Source organism: Moschus berezovskii, chromosome 13, assembly GCF_049115385.1.
Source record: "Moschus berezovskii isolate FMDL1 chromosome 13, NW_MosBer_1.0, whole genome shotgun sequence".
In the NCBI taxonomy this organism is placed as follows: Eukaryota; Metazoa; Chordata; class Mammalia; order Artiodactyla; family Moschidae; genus Moschus; species Moschus berezovskii.
This window is the reverse complement of record NC_142472.1, coordinates 19,814,209-19,832,018: the sequence shown is the minus strand read 5'-3', so window position 1 is coordinate 19,832,018 and position 17,810 is coordinate 19,814,209. Positions and strand designations below refer to the sequence as shown.

At 37.5% G+C, this 17,810-nt stretch overlaps 1 protein-coding gene across 1 annotated transcript in view; it reads left to right on the top strand.

Annotated features, from left to right (window-relative positions):
- Positions 1-17,810, top strand: part of GPC5 (glypican 5) — a 955,909-nt gene that overhangs the window by 905,382 nt on the left and 32,717 nt on the right. Inside the window, exon 8 of the mRNA XM_088842817.1 lies at positions 10,423-10,601. Coding sequence (XP_088698943.1) covers positions 10,423-10,601 — 179 coding nt within the window. The remainder of the gene's footprint in view (positions 1-10,422; positions 10,602-17,810) is intronic.

Here is a 17,810-nt window from a genome sequence, read left to right as displayed (position 1 = left end):
AAGTTTGAGGGACTGGAAATCTGTGTGTCACAAGTGAGTTATTGAAGACATGGACTTACCATGGGAAAGATGATAGTTAATCATAGAGAAAGAATGGAGAGAAATGGGTGCACTTGGAGCCTGAGGTTTCAACAAAACTGAGATACAATGTTTTGTGTGAAAATCTTGGAGAATAAACTTTATTATCAAATTGGACAATGACACTGTCAGTTTTCAGAGCTGAAACTTCACAGTAATGGTATTTCAGGGAACAGAAAAGGGGAATATATTGAAAGGCGTTTTGAGTAAAAACTGACTGACTATAGCTCCTCTTTGGGGCATGGTTTGAAAATAGTGCACTCGTTTTTTCCGAGTGTCTCTGACTACAGCGATTTTACTGAAAAGTGTTGAAATGTGTCATTTTACATTCTGGGGAAAAAAATTACAAGTGAGTTTTGAAGTTGTCATCTGTCTCTGGAACCAGCATCTATTTCTTTGAAGTTGCTTCACTGTGTTCATCTAAAGGTAGAGAAGTATTAATCACATTAGGAAAAAAATTAAGGAAACCCTTTGAGTTTCAGCATAGAATTTTCTGCCACATATTTACCAGGTTCTGAAGAAACAATTTCATCTTGGCAAGTAAATACTTTCTGAACTCAAATGCTTTAACAGCACTGGCTATTATGGCCAAGGAAAGAGTAGAAAAATCAGAAGTCTGCTCAGCTTGTCAAGACTTTCTGTCAGCACTTGATATTCTGTCCAGCTTCCCTCGAGACAGCATCTAATTGATTTTTAAGTGACCGCAGTATCAGCCTCTACCTCACCTTGCAAACCATTTCTAACATGTTTACCTCTCTGAATGGACATGATCAGAATCAGACTCCCAGTTGATCAGACAGGTTTTACTGTTTTGTTTTATCCCAGCTCTTTAATAGCCCTTTCCTAATGGCTATAGCACGATTTCCTTGATTTTTCCTAATAAACTTCCTTAATTTTTAAGGCACTCTTAGAAAATATTTTCATGTTTGAAATAAACTTCACGTTATAGAAAAAGTCATCCCAAATCTGTATCTGGTCCTACTTAAACTGCTATTGATCCCTTTCAGGGATATATCAAACTAGATTGAAAATTCATTAGGACTTGTGCTTCATAGCTATGAGACGAACCACGTAGCATGCACAAAGATTAAGCACATGACCATAAGCCCTAAGTCCACAGCAAGTACCCCAAACAATGGGCGTATATTAAGCTCACAAGGTGTGATACTGACACGAGGGGGATCTCTGAGTAAATACTGTAGAATACCTTGAGAGGTTGGTGGGACAGAAAATAAAGGAGTATTTAGAGAAAAACACGAGATTTTTCAGACCCATAACTTGAACTAAACTGTTGTCAACAGAAATGGGCAAAAGTTAATGTATCTAAGACATACCTTAGAAGCTGATGGCAGAGAATGAATAGAATGGGAACAGCCAGGGAGTGTTAGAATTCATGTGTTGAATTCATGTTTTTAGTCTGGTTAGTTTCATGGATGGTATTCACCACTGAGTTGTGGTGATGTCTGATAGATTGCTGTGATAGGAAAAGATGAGTTATAGATTTTGACTAAGATAAATCTTAGTTACCTCAATCATCTTAGAGTAGAATGTAAGATTCCTGAGTGTAGAGTTAATGGATTTCAGGATTGCAGGTATAAATTGGACAACCTATAGTTTTAAAAGCCTTGAGAGTAGATTTGTATGCTTAGTAAAAAATAGAGTACCCAGGATCTGACTTTTTTGGCCCCTAAAATTTAGGATAGGCCAGTGAGAAGAATCATCAAAGAAAACTGAGAAAATGGTGAGAGGGATAAGAAAACCCCTAAATTACAGAGTAAAAAAAAAATTATTTCAAAAAGAATGGTCAAGTTAACGGTGTAGCGTGAAGCACAGAGGGTCAAGGAAGGTTATGATAGAAGAATGCACTTTGAGTCTGCCAGTTTGTCAGGCAGATAGGAGTTTCTCATAGTTACCAACATTCCTAAGAGCTGACTGTTAATGTTTGTTTGAACTTCAAGACCCATTGTTACTTTAACCTCACTGTCACTCCTGATTGACCAAAAGGTTGGCAAAATGATTTATATAGGTGTTCGTTCAAAGTAGTCAGAGTTCTTCTCAGTACCCCAATATTGATTTCGGTTTGAATCAGCCTATCAGAAGATAAGATTGAAGTCATTTTGATTTTCAAAATAGTGAATTTTGCTGAACTGCATTTTGCTTGAACACTTGCCCTCAATTAGGAAATATGTGGAGAAACAGCTCCATGAAATGTCTTAAATGTTACCCAATTCTCAGTTAACATAGACTAGTTATTTGGTATTTAAATAAAATGGAGTATTTCTCAGCCATCAAAAAGAATGCATTTGAATCAGTTTTAATGAGGTGGATGAAATTGGAGCCAATTATACAGAGTGAAGTAAGCCAGAAAGAAGAACATCAATACCGTATATTAACGCATATATATGGAATTTAGAAAAATGGTAACCTGAACCCTGTATAAGAGACTGCAAAAGAGACATAGGCATTTAGAACAGTCTTTGGGACTCTGTGGGAGAGGGTGAAGGTGGAATGATTGGAGAGAATGGAATTGTAGCATGTATATTATCATAAGTGACCAGTCCAGGTTCGACGCATAAATTTTCCTCTGTTCAAAAAATAAATAAATAAATAAATAAATAAATAAAATGAACTAGAGTCCATATTCCACAGTCTGTGAAAACTCCATGCATTTCCTAAGATTTCAACAAATTCCTGGCAATTTACAATTGTATGGTCGTCTGGCTCCAAGATCTTTTCCCTATTGGCTTGCATTTCACTTTCCTTAGATTATTTTTTAAAATAGACAACACTGTCATTCAGCTTTTTTTTTTTCCATTTTTTGGATTCCTAAATCACTCACAATGCATTTATACATTTAAGATTTTCCTGTTAAGCTGGAGTATCATTGTATAATTGTAAAAACAACTTAAATTCCATGTTGTCATTCAGGTTAAGTCTGTTCATTTCCTCTCCGAGGTGCTTCTTGTATACCTTCCTATAAACACCCTTCAAGAACTCTGAGCTACTCCCACCAATCTCTGAAGTCCCTGTTGTCTTTTGGAATGTCATCTCTCCAACACGGATACATGGTTCAACCTCATTTGACTGAAGTCTTAACTATGCTGTCCATGGCCACCATATGTGAAATAGCTTTCTTGGCCCACTTGATCTGTTTTTATCTGTAGTGTTTATCCCCACTTAGGGCTTCCCTGATGGCTCATATGGTTAAGAAACTCTGTGCGGTATTGGAGACCCAGGTTTGATCCCTAGGTCAGGAAGATCCCTTGGAGAAGGGAATGTATTTTGCCTGGAGAATTCCATGGACAGAGGAGCCTGGCAGGCTTCAGTCCATGGGGTCCCAAAGTCAGACACAACTGAATGACTAACTATCCCCACTTGACATATTTACTTATGTATCTATCTGCCTACCTCCATACTCTCTCAAGAATAAGCTCAGAGTAGAAACTTGATCTTGCTTCATTAACTATGATATTCCTAATAATCAGAGTGTGGCCTAGCCTGTCTATGGTAGGTGCCAAATAATAGTGATGATGGAGTAAGTGAAAGAGTAAACGAATCTGAATCCGCTTCCTCACAAAGCAGAGATAGCACCTGCTTTCTTAAGACATGTGAATGCTTTCAATGATTCAAATGTTTTGTGTTTTGATAACTCTATGATTTAATACAGATATATATCTAGTGCATTAATATTTCATACATAACCTAAAACATATTGACTATGATGTACTTGCTATAAAAATAACTTAGTTCAGTTCAGTTCACTCGCTCAGTCGTGTCCGACTCTCCGCGAACTTAATTGGTACATCAAATCTATGAAATCAATAGTTCCTAGCCTCACTAAAGTAGCCTTGAAGATGTGTATGTTTGTGTGCTTCTGTGTGTACTCAGTCGTGTCTGAATCTTTGTGACCCCATGGATGATAGCCCGCCATGCTCCTCTGACCATGGAATTTACCAGACAAGAATACTGGAGTGGGTTGCCATTTCCTCCTTCAGGGGATCTTCCCGACCCAGAGATCAAACTTGCATCTCTTGCATTTTGACGATATGTAATCAGGATCTTTTTTATTTTTCCATTAATGATGTTTTTCAGTTATTTTAATATCTTTGGGTAGATATCATTTTTGTTTGGATTCTAATATATTTTTAATGATTGTGTAACTGGAACTTGTTTTTGAACATCCTTATGAAAATAATGGACCCTTGATGGTGCAGTTTCTTGAGTACAAAGGTGAGAAATATGCCCCATTTATAGTAAAAGTATAATAGACTAGTCCTAAAAATAATTATATTACCTGTGATTAACCCACCAATTCTGAAATACTAAGGTGAGTGTAAGAGGCAAGAGTTGATAATAAAAATGCCTTTTCCTTTTGAGTGGCAAGAACTATTTTGTACTATACGTTATTCTGCACAGCCCCAAATCCTATCTAGGAAAAGTGAAGTTGAAAAGGTGTTATTCATTTTAAACTTGAGTACTTTGTATCTGATTTTTTAATATCCACTTACTACTGGCTAAAGAGCTCTGAAGTATTAATATTTTGTTCTGTATGAATTCACGAACAAGTGACTATTGAATTCATTCATTAGGATAATGTGTCTGCTCATGTCAGTGGGAGATTGTCTAAATATTTGGTGATCAGAGGGAAAATCTTAGTCGCTTGTCCTTGTCTGTTCCTTGTTAGGAAGTCACGTGTAAAGATGAGGCCGTGTCATTTGCCTGTGAACCACATCCCTAATCTTGACCAACCATCTTGTCAATGTTAATGCCACAGTGGAGCCTTGGAGGGAGGTGGAAGAGCTCACCATAATTTCCTAATCCTTCCTGGAAAAGCTGGTATTAGAAGGTCAGCATTCATATGTGAAAGCAATCTGCTTCATTTACAATCCAGAGTTGAACTTAGAGTGTAGAGGTCAGTCTTCGAATTCTGGTCTCTGACTATGAAAACGTGTTTCATGTTTAAGATATCATTTTTTTCTGTTTATTATGGTTTGACAGTGCAATATTTTCCAACTTTTTAGCACTGGTTTTCAGCATTGATTTTTAAATTTGTTCATCTTAACTATAAGTGATTTTGTACACTAACTCTTAATTTTTTCATTAACCACTTGGAGATTTTTGTTTAAGTGTTTGTGGTAAAATCCATACTCAGTGATGATGATGTGATGTGAAAATTTCTTTCAGTTTGTTTTTGCCATGCTGGATCGTGGTTCTCGCGCAAGGACGATGGTTGCCTTGTGTGGGGTTATTAAAGACCAGCATATTCTTAAATAATGTGTGTGATAGCATATAAAAATAGCCACTGTATAATATATTATCTAAGTCATATATATTGTGACTTAATTTTGCTTTATCATAAATCTAATAATTCTGAAAAGAAAGCAAAGATCACTGTTTTCCAGAGCTTTTGTTAATTAACACATCGAGTATTTTCAGCTTCTAAACCGCTTACTTGCATGTATGTGTATGTCTATAAAACCTATTTGTTATTCCTGAGAATCCCATGAAGAAGGTATTTGATGGCTATTATGAAGAAATTAAGACTTAGGTCAATCAAATATAAATATTTGAGAAGTCACATAATAATTGAAGTATGACTCATGTCACCATATACAACATTTGGTAATGCTAACATCTAATTGATTCTGTAATACTATTTATATTGTTGTTCATTTTCTTACATACTTTAACCAAGTGTAAATCATATTTTAATAGCAAATAGAATACTTTAGTAGTATTTAATGCAACAGTCTATGAAACATTATTCATTACAGTATATATTGTATTTCATTTCAAGCTGCCTGATCCAGCCTTTCACCACTGAGAACTATGACAGAATTCTTAATGCTTAAAGTTTGGTGAGAAGGCTAAATTCTGGTGGATATAATGCTTGTTCTAAACTAGTGTTACAGAGGCTAATACAAAGAGGTGTGAGTAACAGAAGGGTACCTGTGTTTAGTATCTCTCAACCCACAATCAAAGGCTTGCTTCTTAGATTTATTTCTGTGTGTTCCTCTTGTGTAATAATACCCTGCTTGGTCCCTACAAGCAGAAGTCAGAGCTGGCTCAGAATTTTTGTGTGTTCATACTGATAGTTTGAAGCTCAACATTCAGAAAACAAAGATCATGGCATCTGGTCCTATCATTTCATGGGAAATAGATGGAAAAACAGTGGAAACAGTGTCAAACTTTATTTTTGGGGGGCTCCAAAATTACTGCAGATGCTGATTTCAGCCATGAAATTAAAAGACGCTTACTCCTTGGAAGGAAAGTTATGACCAACCTTGATAGTATATTAAAAAGCAGAGACATTACTTTGCCAACCAAGGTCCGTCAAGTCAAGGCTATGGTTTTTCCCGTGGTCATGTATGGGTGTGAGAGTTGGACTGTGAAGAAAGCTGATCGCTGAAGAATTGATGCTTTTGAACTGTGGTGCTGGAGAAGACTCTTGAGAGTCCCTTGGACTGCAAGGAGATCCAACCAGTCCATTCCAAAGGAGATCAATCCTGGGTGTTCATTGGAAGGACTGATGCTAAAGCTGAAACTCCAATACTTTGGCCACCTCATGCGACAAGTTGACTCACTGGAAAAAACTCTGATGCTGGGAAAGGTTGGGGGCGGGAGGAGATGGGGACGACAGAGAATGAGATGGCTGGATGGCATCACTGACTCGATGGACATGAGTTTGAGTAAACTCCGGGAGTTGGTGATGGACAGGGAGGCCTGTGATTCATGGGGTCGTGGAGAGTGGGACACGACTGAGCGACTGAACTGACTGACTGACTGATAGTTTTGTTACTTTTTCTATAGATTAGTAGCAAGGGGTTGGACAGATGGAGTCTGTCTCAATACACAGTACCTGAACATTAACAAAAAAAATTCAGGAGGGCATAGTAATAGGACACATGCTTAGTGATAGGACACATATCCTAGTGTTTTAGGATATTTAAGGTCATGACAGAATGTGAAATGACTGTTTAGAGAGGACAGAGCAAAGCAAGCAATTCAGCAATTCATGCTGAACTGAACTGAATGAAAGCAACCATGGTGGTGGTTTTAATTCTGTTTTGTCAACATCTTATTCAACTTGAACAAATTATCTAAGAGCTGTAAAAATTACATTCATAGTAGAAACTTTGCATAGTGGAAATGTTATCCATTTATCTCCCTTAGGTTCCAGTACAATAACTCTCCTAGTAGGGGTAACACATGATAAATATGGTTTGGTTAACAAAATCGTATTTTATGTAATTGCATACTTTAAACAAAACAGCGATCCCTAACTTACAAATATGTAGTAATAAAAATCAATGGGTAACAAATTCTTCATCTACGTGAATATATCTTTCTTCTGGCAAACAATAATCAGATTATAAATTACAGAATAACCTCAAGCACTTAATTTACAGGAATTTACTGATATGCTCAGCCAATGAAATTGGGAGAGGAAACAATTTAACGTGTGTGCGTATGTGTGTTTGCAGCAGATATACAGCATTTCATGTGTGCACCTGTGTACTTGTGTTCATAGATTTGGTTTTAGGCAGAGTTTCACTCATAATACAGGTGAATACCATATGCCCATTTTCACATTAGCCTTCAAATAAATGAAGATAAGTTTGAAAGAAATTCCCACTAATGAAACTTAAAATGGTGCTCACAGCTGACAGTAAGTAGTGTTTAAAGCCCTCAAGAGGACAATGGTCTTCGCACCATGTGTCTTGGGCAGACTTCCTGAAGACTTCACCTTCTGTGTCCATAGAGGTGGTACATTAAAAGATGCTGGCAGAGCACCACTTCTGATGCTATAGGCAATGCTATGGAGACGTTCATCAAAATAGCTCAGGTGACTCACACTGCTGGTTTCTCCACTTTAGCATTATCACTTTTGATACATGAAAACACCCACAACTTACCATTGTTTGCCAAAAGAAAACTATTGATGAAATATGTAAAATCTATTCAAGGAATGCATGTACAAATGAGTTTTGAATGACTGATATAATTGGATTTTCAGACTTTTCTAGATCCTGCTACGTGAGGATGGAATGTGAAGTAGTAAAATATAAAGCCTGAGTAGCTTTATGATGGCATATGGCAGGTCATTTTCATTTTTTGAAAAAAAAAATTGTTTATGCAACATGTATGAAAATTAAATAAATCTGTTCCCCCAAATGGTCTTCAGATTAGAATTCCAAGTTAAAATAACTAAATCCATAAAATATGGTAATAGTTTAAAATATAAAATCTGTATTTAGGATTTTACTTTGTCCTTTACTTTGTAATTCTTGTGCTATGTGCTTAGCTATTTTGATTATGCCATGAAACATCGGTTAAACTGCAACCTCTCCTAAAAGCTCCAGCAAATAAGAAGTGAAGTTGAGAAGGCAGTTAAGGGTGGTATTGATGAAACCACGATGACTCAGCCAATAGGCTGGACATACAGGAAGTGGTGTATCTAACAGCAGAGTGTCTGAAATACAGCTCTCAGAGGTCAGGGAATTTCTGGGGATGGTGCTATCAATGTGTTAGGCCAGTGTTTGTGATTGGGAAAATAATGTTGATCTTGGAGGGAGAACAGTGAGCAGTCCTGAAGAGAGATTTTAGTTCCCTGCCCAGGGATGTAACCTGGATGAAAGCCAAGAGTCCTAGACCACCAGGGACTAGAGGCTAGAAGCAAAGTGGCCCTGGCTCTTGCTGCTCTTTGAAAGCAAGAATGTTTCAAGGAGGCAAAAACTGTAAAAACAGGCACACGGTGTATTATTAGAGGCCCAGCACAAGGTATGGGAGCACACACAGGAAACAGTTTATCCAACTCAGAAGCAGGGCAGAGAAGACTGTGGGCATCCTGAAGGAGGAGGAGCTCAGCACAGAGGTGGCGTGAATCATTTATATAGGACAGTCCTTCCAGGTGCCGGTTTACCCTTGGCCAATCATCGTGCTTCTCTCTTCGCGCCTGGCTGGTCCATGATCCTCCCCAAGATGCATTTGCAGCTTTTTGCTAGGATGAATCCCACCACAGTGGCCTATGCATGCATGGCCACACTTATTATGGGGTGGGGGACCCTCAAGAAGTCTCCCTGTGAGTGTGCAGACAGTAAAGCCTTCCTTGACCTCAAGAGTTGGTACCTTATATCTTTGTTTTAGCGAAGTTCAGCTTTTACCCCTAGATTTGTCCTTGGAGTGTCTGGGTGAGAACAAAGCTTGAATTTTGCTCCACTTGACAAATACCTGGTGTCTGGCCCTGAGGCCCACTGTCTCCTACCTCAGTGTGACAGAGGTGACTTGTATTTGCTTCTGTGCTTGTGTTCAGGGCATTGTTTCTGTCTCAGTTTCCCTTTTGCTTTTCTACCTGCTTAGTTCTTACCCTTCAAAATGCAGCTAAAGTTTTCCTCTCTTCCTAATGCCAACACAGATTCACTCCACCATTGCCAGTGTAACTAGTCTCCAGATTCCTATCATAGCAGTCACGGTGGGTTATACAGGTTTATATCCATCTCTCCTGAAGAACAGTGAGTAACTTTATATACACAATGAATGTCATATCTGAGAACCAAAAAGTATTTGATGCTGTGCTTGTCTTCTTGGATTCTGGTGTATAAGGCATTTTTAAAGTAGAAAATATAATATTCATATTGTAAATATTAGGATATTAGACTACTGATTTGATGAATTCACTAGAAAACCTATAACTTCAAATAGGATTAAGATGCTTATAACATAGGCAGATCAAGTTCATGGATATTTAAGGCAATTTTTTTTTAACTTGGAATATATTTCATCAATGACCAAGGTAGTTAAAATTGTTTAAATGTTATATTAATTATGTCAGTGACCATGAACATATAAATTCTTCATTTATAAAATCAAACCAATAATCATATATATTTTTCCAACAAGCAAATGCCAGTAGTTCTTATTTATATATTCATATATAATTAATTCATCAAAGAAAATAATTTGTAAAAGGGAACAAAACAAAGCTAGAGTTGAATATCTTCGATTTTTGTCTTTTGCCATCAATTTTCAAAGTAGTCAAAATGATTTTTCAATTCTCTAGTGGCGTCTTTTTTTTTTTTTCCAGTGAAATGGTCATTATTATAAGTCACAAGGAAAGACCATATAAAATAGAAATTTAGAAATGTACTGAATTTTTCAACTAGGATTAGTTTCATCTGCATCCAAAAGAAAACACCAAATAACAGAAGGTTAAAGAATAAAATTTCTCTCATATAAAACAAGTGGAAATTAAACAGTTGGGAACTATTATGGTGTCTCTTATTATGAGGGACCATACTTCAATTTTTCTGTCATATCGTTCTTAATATATGACTAAATGGGCAGGTTCCAGGATTATTGCCAGAACTCCTGCAGGATATCCAATTCAGAAGCAGGGCAGAGATACACACCCAGAGAAGAGTGTGGGCGTCCTGAGTGAGGAGGAGCTCAGTACAGAGGTGACACAAATCACTTCTGTAGAACAGTCCTTAAATAGGACACATCCACATTCAAGTAGTGGGAAAGTGAGTCAAAGGTCATTCCTTCTGACAGTTTTCTTTAAGTGGCCTTTGACCTCTAATGCTTATACTTACATCTAATTGGTCCGAACATTCACATGGCCAAACTTAACTGTGTAAAGAGCTGGTCAGTATAACCTCAGATAAAATCAACTTTGTATTGCCAAATAATAAAGGTTCATGGATAGAAAGTAGGAATCAGTACCATTGAGTCCTGTTGTTAAGATGATTATCTTCTTTTCCACAGGAGAGCATAGTTTGACCCAGTTTGCAGGCATAGAGATTGCTTATCATGACAGATCATAAGTAAAAGATGTCTGTTGAACCTTCAGAATGATACAATACAAGAAATACTGAAATCAGTAGCGAAAAAGAACATAAGCAAAGTCAGAAGAAGCTGTTATTAATTTAATCATATCTAATTTCTATACATTTGTATATGTGATTCAATTCAGTTCAGTCACTCAGTCGTGTCCAACTCTCTGGGACCCCACGAATCACAGCACGCCAGGCCTGCCTGTCCATCACCAACTCCCGGAGTTCACTCAAACTCACGTCCATAGAGTCGGTGATGCCATCCAGCCATCTCATTCTCTGTCGTCCCCTTCTCCTCCCGCCCCCAATCCTTCCCAGCATCAGAGTCTTTTCCAGTGAGTCAACTCGTTGCATGAGGTGGCCAAAGTATTGGAGTTTCAGCTTTAGCATCAGTCCTTCCAATGACCACCCAAGATTGACCTCCTTTAGAATGGACTGATTGGATCTCCTTGCAGTCCAAGGAACTCTCCAAGTCTTCTCCAAAACCACAGTTCAAAAGCATCAATTCTTCGGCGATCAGCTTTCTTCACAGTCCAACTCTCACATCCATACACGACCACTGGAAAAACCATAGCCTTGACTAGATGGACCTTGGTTGGCAAAGTAATGTCTCTGCTTTTTAATATACTGTCTAGGTTGGTCATAACTTTCCTTCCAAGGAGTAAGCGTCTTTTAATTTCATGGCTGCAATCAGCATCTGCAGTGATTTTGGAGCCCAAAAAAATAAAGTCTGACACTGGCTTCACTGTTTTTCCATCTATTTCCCATGAAATGATGGGACCAGTTGCCATGATCTTTGTTTTCTGAATATTGAGCTTCAATCCAACCTTTTCACTCTCCTCTTTCACTTTCATCAAGAGGCCTTTGAGTTCCTCTTCACTTTCTGCCATAAGGATGGTGTCATCTGCATATCTGAGGTTATTGATATTTCTCCCAGCAATCTTGATTCCAGCCCAGCGTTCCTCATGAGGTACTCTGCATATAAGTTAAATAAGCAGGGTGACAATATACAACCTTGACGTACTCCTTTTCCTATTTGGAACCAGTCTGTTGTTCCATTTACAATTCTGACTGTTGCTTCCTAACCTGCATACAGGTTTCTCAAGAGGCAGGTCAGGTGGTCTGATATTCTCATGTCTTTCAGAATTTTCCACAGTTTATTGTGATCCACACAGTCAAAGGCTTTGGCATAGTCAATGAAGCAGAAATAGATGCTTTTCTGGAACCCTCTTGCTTTCTCCATGATCCAGCGGATGTTGACAATTTGATCTCTGGTGCCTCTGCCTTTTCTAAAACCTGCTTGAACATCTGGGAGTTCACGGTTCACGTATTGCTGAAGCCTGGCTTGGAGAATTTTGAGCATGACTTTACTAGCGTGTGAGATGAGTGCAATTGTGCGGTAGTTTGAGCATTCTTTGGCATTGCCTTTCTTTGTTATTGGAATGAAGACTGACCTTTTCCAGTCCTGTGGCCACTGCTGAGTTTTCCAAATTTGCTGGCATATTGAGTGCAGCATTTTCACAGCATCATCTTTCAAGACTTGAAATAACTCACCTGGAATTCCATCACCTCCACTAGCTTTGTTTGTAGTGATGCTTTCTAAGGCCCACTTGACTTCACATTCCAAGATGTCTGGCTCTAGGTCAGTGATCACGTTATCGTGAGTATCTTGGTCGTGAAGATCTTTTTTGTACAGTTCTTCTGTGTATTCTTAGATGTTCACTTATATTATTTTAATCAAAGTTTTAAAATCAACTAGGATATTTAAGGAACTAAAATATTTGAGAAAAATAAGGAAGTAGAAGTAGCCTCAAAAAAAAAAAAAAATCAAAAGGTATAGAACAGCTACATTTACTTTAAGAGCTTTCTCATAGACTGCTTGAATTGTCCTGTATGGCCCACGGTGTAGAATGAGAACCACTGGATAGAAATTATTCAATAATTCACTTTTATCACTTAATGAGCACCTGCTGTCTCAGGCAGCATTCTGTATCCTGTAAACGTAACTGAATAAATCAGACAGTGTCCCTGAACCCATAGAATTAACTTTCTAGTGCATGTAGACATCAGGCAAGGAAAAGTGTATATGTTTCAGACATTACTATGAAGAAAACAATGTTGGCCTATGGGAGATCGCACCTCAAGCAGAGGTAAGCTACTAATACAGAGCAAGTCTTCTGAGATACCGGACTCAGGGACTGAACCAGCTTGTGTCTTTATCTCTAACGCATTCTAACACTTTCCCAATTATTAGCATGTCTCTCCAAACCCTAGTCTCCATTGCCATCATCTGTCATAAGGGGTGAAGCTGTAAAACAAAGAAACAAACAAAAAAACAAAATGTGAAGCCGATTGTTTCCCTTTCCTTCTCCTAATGTCCTAGTGACTCCACTTTGGAATTAGACTCTAAATGATTTAGCAGAGTCCATGAAGTTGTTTGTAATGGATTTTGTCTCTATTCTTGGGCTATATGTATCTTTCTGTATCTAGAATACTTCAAACTCTTTCTTACTTCAGGATATTTGCATTTTCTGTTTCCTCAGCCTGGATTGCTTTCTTCCTAACCTGAGTTCTAAAAGGAATGAGGCTCAAGCCCCTGAAAATTGGAGTAGAGGCAGGAAGAGTTATTGGGATTATTGGATGCACTGAGAGACAGTGATTTCAGAGATCTTTTCTAGTCCACATCTTCAGAAACTCTTCTGTTGAGCGGTTTAGTCAAAGTTGTCATGTAGTCACTCTGTTACACTAATTCATTCTTTTAATAGCACACATCAGTAACTGACATGATCTAGTATCTTCATATCTTTACTTGTTAATATTTGTTTCCCTCTTCCATTACATTATAAATCTCTTAAGATGAGGGAAAAGAACTGACTTAGAAACAATTTGCCTATTTCCTAGATACTGCTTGTACATGATAGAAACTCAAGAAATATTTTTAAATTAAGTGACTTTTCTTCTAGGTTTTCAGAATATAACTTAAGTATGTTTGGGTACTAGATACATAAGGTATATTTCTTCTATCTTTTCAAATAATAGCTTGGGCTTTGGAAAATTAACTTTTAAAGCCATACTAAAATATAAAGTTTAGTTTCTTATTATATGTATAATTTGACTTGTCTTTTCTTAATGGGATATAAACTTGCTGTGGTAGGACATTTAATCTTCTGGGGTTAGAGATATCTCCAGGGTCTGGAACAGTGTGGATGCATGGGAGTTGATCCATTATTGAATGAAGAAAGTATTCCATGAATATGCACACTTATGAATGTTATATACTGGAGTCCAAAGTTGTAAGAAAGACCCATAATATTTCCTAAGACTATATTTTTACATGCTTAAGAACAGACTGTATTCTCCATCAAGAAGGTAACCTCTTTTTTTGTGTTAAGTATCTGCCTCCTTGATTTAATCTAAGACTTCTTGGTACCACTGTCTGGTGAAAATGGTTTTGCAATAAGAATTGATCATTTGACTGTGGAAGTGGTTCAGTTAATGAAGTAATTGCTTTATCAAAAAAAAGTCTGTGACTCACTGTTGATGGCCGATATCTGGGCAGAAGTTACCGTATTTGCTTCACACCTACCTTTCAATACTCACCAGTTGCAGCTTGATTTCCTTGATAGTATTATTTCTTCTCCTTTGGAGTAGCTAATGGTGTGCAGGAGCTGGTTCTTACCAGTTGATAGGAGGCAACTATGCACACTTCTTCCCAAGTTTGCATTCAGTGACCTCAGGTTGGTAGCCTGAAATTAGTAAGGTGGGAATAATTACACCATGATGATAGTCAAATGCTACTAATAGCAGCAACTTTTTTGGTCTCTTTACCAGCCCACCACCATATATTTCTGAGCAGATATCATGCTTTATGGCAGCTACTTTTACTGTGTTCCGGGACCATTCTTGGAGGGTGGCATGGAGCCTGGAAAAAACAATGGACTTTGGATCTCATCTCACTGCCTTTTTCCCCATGACCATGGGAACAAGGTAGCTTCTCTGGACCTCATTTTGAAAATACATTTTTATTTAGAGAATAGAAATATGTTATATATGAAATTTTCTAGCACAGTACCTGGCACATAAAAGACCCTGAAAGACAATATCTATTTCCTTTGAAATGGTGTGGTAGTCGGAGGGGCAGAGTAAAGCTGGACTTGGATGGGGCCCCTCTGTAAGATTACAGCACAATGTGCTTGACTATGGCTTCTTCAGTAACCAGTAACAGCCTCAATTAGGTGTATTTATTCTGGCCCATATTTAAATCATGTGTAAGCCAAAGGAAGCTGGTTACCATCTACAGCACAGTGTTATCCAACAATGCAGAGAAAGGTTAAATGTAGTTAGAAACAAAGAGAACATCAGACATCCTACTGTAATTATCTCAAGCTGAGTTTATGCAGTCAGAAGGTAAATTAACCTCTGCAGTGTGGTTATCTCCTTGAATGTTATGTCTTATCTGAAGGGATAAAATATCTAAGAACAGGTGGAATTTTAGTAACTTCAAACATTAAACAAGCATTGATGTAGCACTCAAGTCTGGTAAAGTATTAATGCTATGGCTAGACTCTGAATATATGGCTTGTAGTTTGTTTGCTTTTTTTTTTAACAGAAGAGGAATAAGACCTGTGCTTCTGAAGATAATTTTATTTTTGAAACAAGAGACTGATATTTGAATACACTGTACAGTAGATATCTCTAGTTAATTGAAGGTAATTACATTATAAAAATGCAAATATGTGTGAGAAAGAAGGTCCCTGTATGTTGCAATGAGATTTTTATTACATATCTACCAACATATTAAAAATGGATCTCACATCATTAATATAAAACTGTAAGAAATGTTCTTATTTCTGCTTTTTTACTTTCGGTGCTGCAAATGATAGATCCATTCTAGGTGTTAGAATGTAATGAAAAATTACATATATAGGCAAGTATTTAGATGTATAGGCATATATATATGTATTTATATTTCCATTATTTCTTAAATATTCTACAAAAAGTTTTTTTCTGGGTTGTATTTCCTCTGCTAGAGGTTATTATAAAGTTACACAAGGCACCTAAGCTGTTATTACAAGATAGAAAGTGGATTTGGAAATGTAGTTAATAGTAATGATCAGAAACTAAAGAAACATTGCTGGTAATACACTTACTGAGTTGATATTTCTAAAAAAAAAAAAAAACATTACAAATGTCTTCTTTGAACCTAATTCTTTGAATCAGTCAGGTTTCAGTGACCTCCTAAGAGCTGCAAATGTGGATAAAACTGATTTCCTTTTGCAAAAGAATCTGAAATACATGATAGGCATACAAAATATACACACAGAAGCTAAAATAGAAGCATGATGTGATAAAGAGGAGGGTGTGAAAATGCTGTGGAAATTCAAAGAGCAAAGTGATTTCCTTCTAGCAGAAGTAATCTACAGTGATACTTTATTTGAGCCTTTGAAGATGGGGAGTATCTTATCAACTTCTAAGAAAGCAAGATTTTCCCAGTACAGAAAAAATTGTGAGTAAAGCAAATGAACAGAGAAAATCAGGTACAGTTGTATTCATCTACTTGAACTGAGATGAAGGGAATAATAAGGAGAATAAAGAGAGAGAAGTCTTGAGGAGTTGCTTAAAGTGTAGACTGTTGGAGACTGTGGAAATTATTAGTGGCAGTGAAAAGTCACTGTAGGGTTTGGAAGTTGGACAAAACATGAGAGTTCTAAGAAAGGTTATTTTATTTCTGATACACTGGAGTGAGTTAGGATGGTGGGAAATCTATTTAGGGCTCTACGGCTGGAAATAATGGGACATAAAAATAGAAATAAGAGGCAGTAAAGAGAATGAAAGTAAACTAACTTCTAGTCACTCAGGTAAGAGAAGTCATCTGTATTTAGTGAAGGCCAAATGTGCCGAAGTTAAGATACCATTCTGAATGACCAATGCATCATGCTGCAAAGCAAATTTCTTCCTGTGCAGTACAAGTAATGCAGAAGTTATGAGATTCAATGAAAGGATATACGTGGACTAGACTTGTTCATTACACTGCTCTAAACAAATGAATAACCTTGTTATGGTTTTTTTAAATTTCATAACATGGCTAGAAAAACGGTCATATTAACAGAATTTTTAAAAAATTCAAAAGATTGGAGGGAATTAATGAGCTTAATTTTAGAAAGGTCAAAATGAAGATATTGTAACATTTTGGTCCCAAGACACAGTGAATAGGATAATGCAAGTAGGATTTGTTTACAAAATGGTTAATTATAAGGAGGTTAACAGGATGTAAGGGAGCTTCTAAAAATAATATATCAAAAGAACCCAGAGCAGGTAGCAATCCAACTGATTGTACCCGAGGCTGAATGGATGAGCAGCGGAAGGGAGCAAGAGTCCTGCATTCCTAAGTGGTCTTGAGAGTAGTCAAGGACCACAGCAGACCAATGTAACCTCACAGGGAAAGAGCAAAGGGGAAAAACTAGTTGCCACACTTCTTCCTTCCTTTGGTATCCAACTGGTATTCCCCACTGGCAACTCTGATTGCAAGCCAAAGAAGCATGAGCACCAATGAAAGTAATCCATACATGTCAGCCTCCTGGGAGAGAGAGCAGGATGGAGGATAAAGCTGCATAAATGAAGGTACTCGACATAGGTGCCAATCAGGAGACTGAATAAGTGTTAGTCACTGAGTCCTGCCCGACTCTTTGCGAACTCATGGACTGCAGCCCCCCAGGCTCCTCTGTTCATGGGATTTTCCAGGCAAGGATACTGGAGTGGGTTGCCATTTCCTTCTCCAGGGGATCTTCCAGACCCAGGGATCGAACCCGGGTCTCCTGTACTGCAGGCAGGAGACTGAATAGATGGATAGAAATTTGAGACCTTAGACAGAATTTTTGAATTATTAAGTACTGGTAGTAC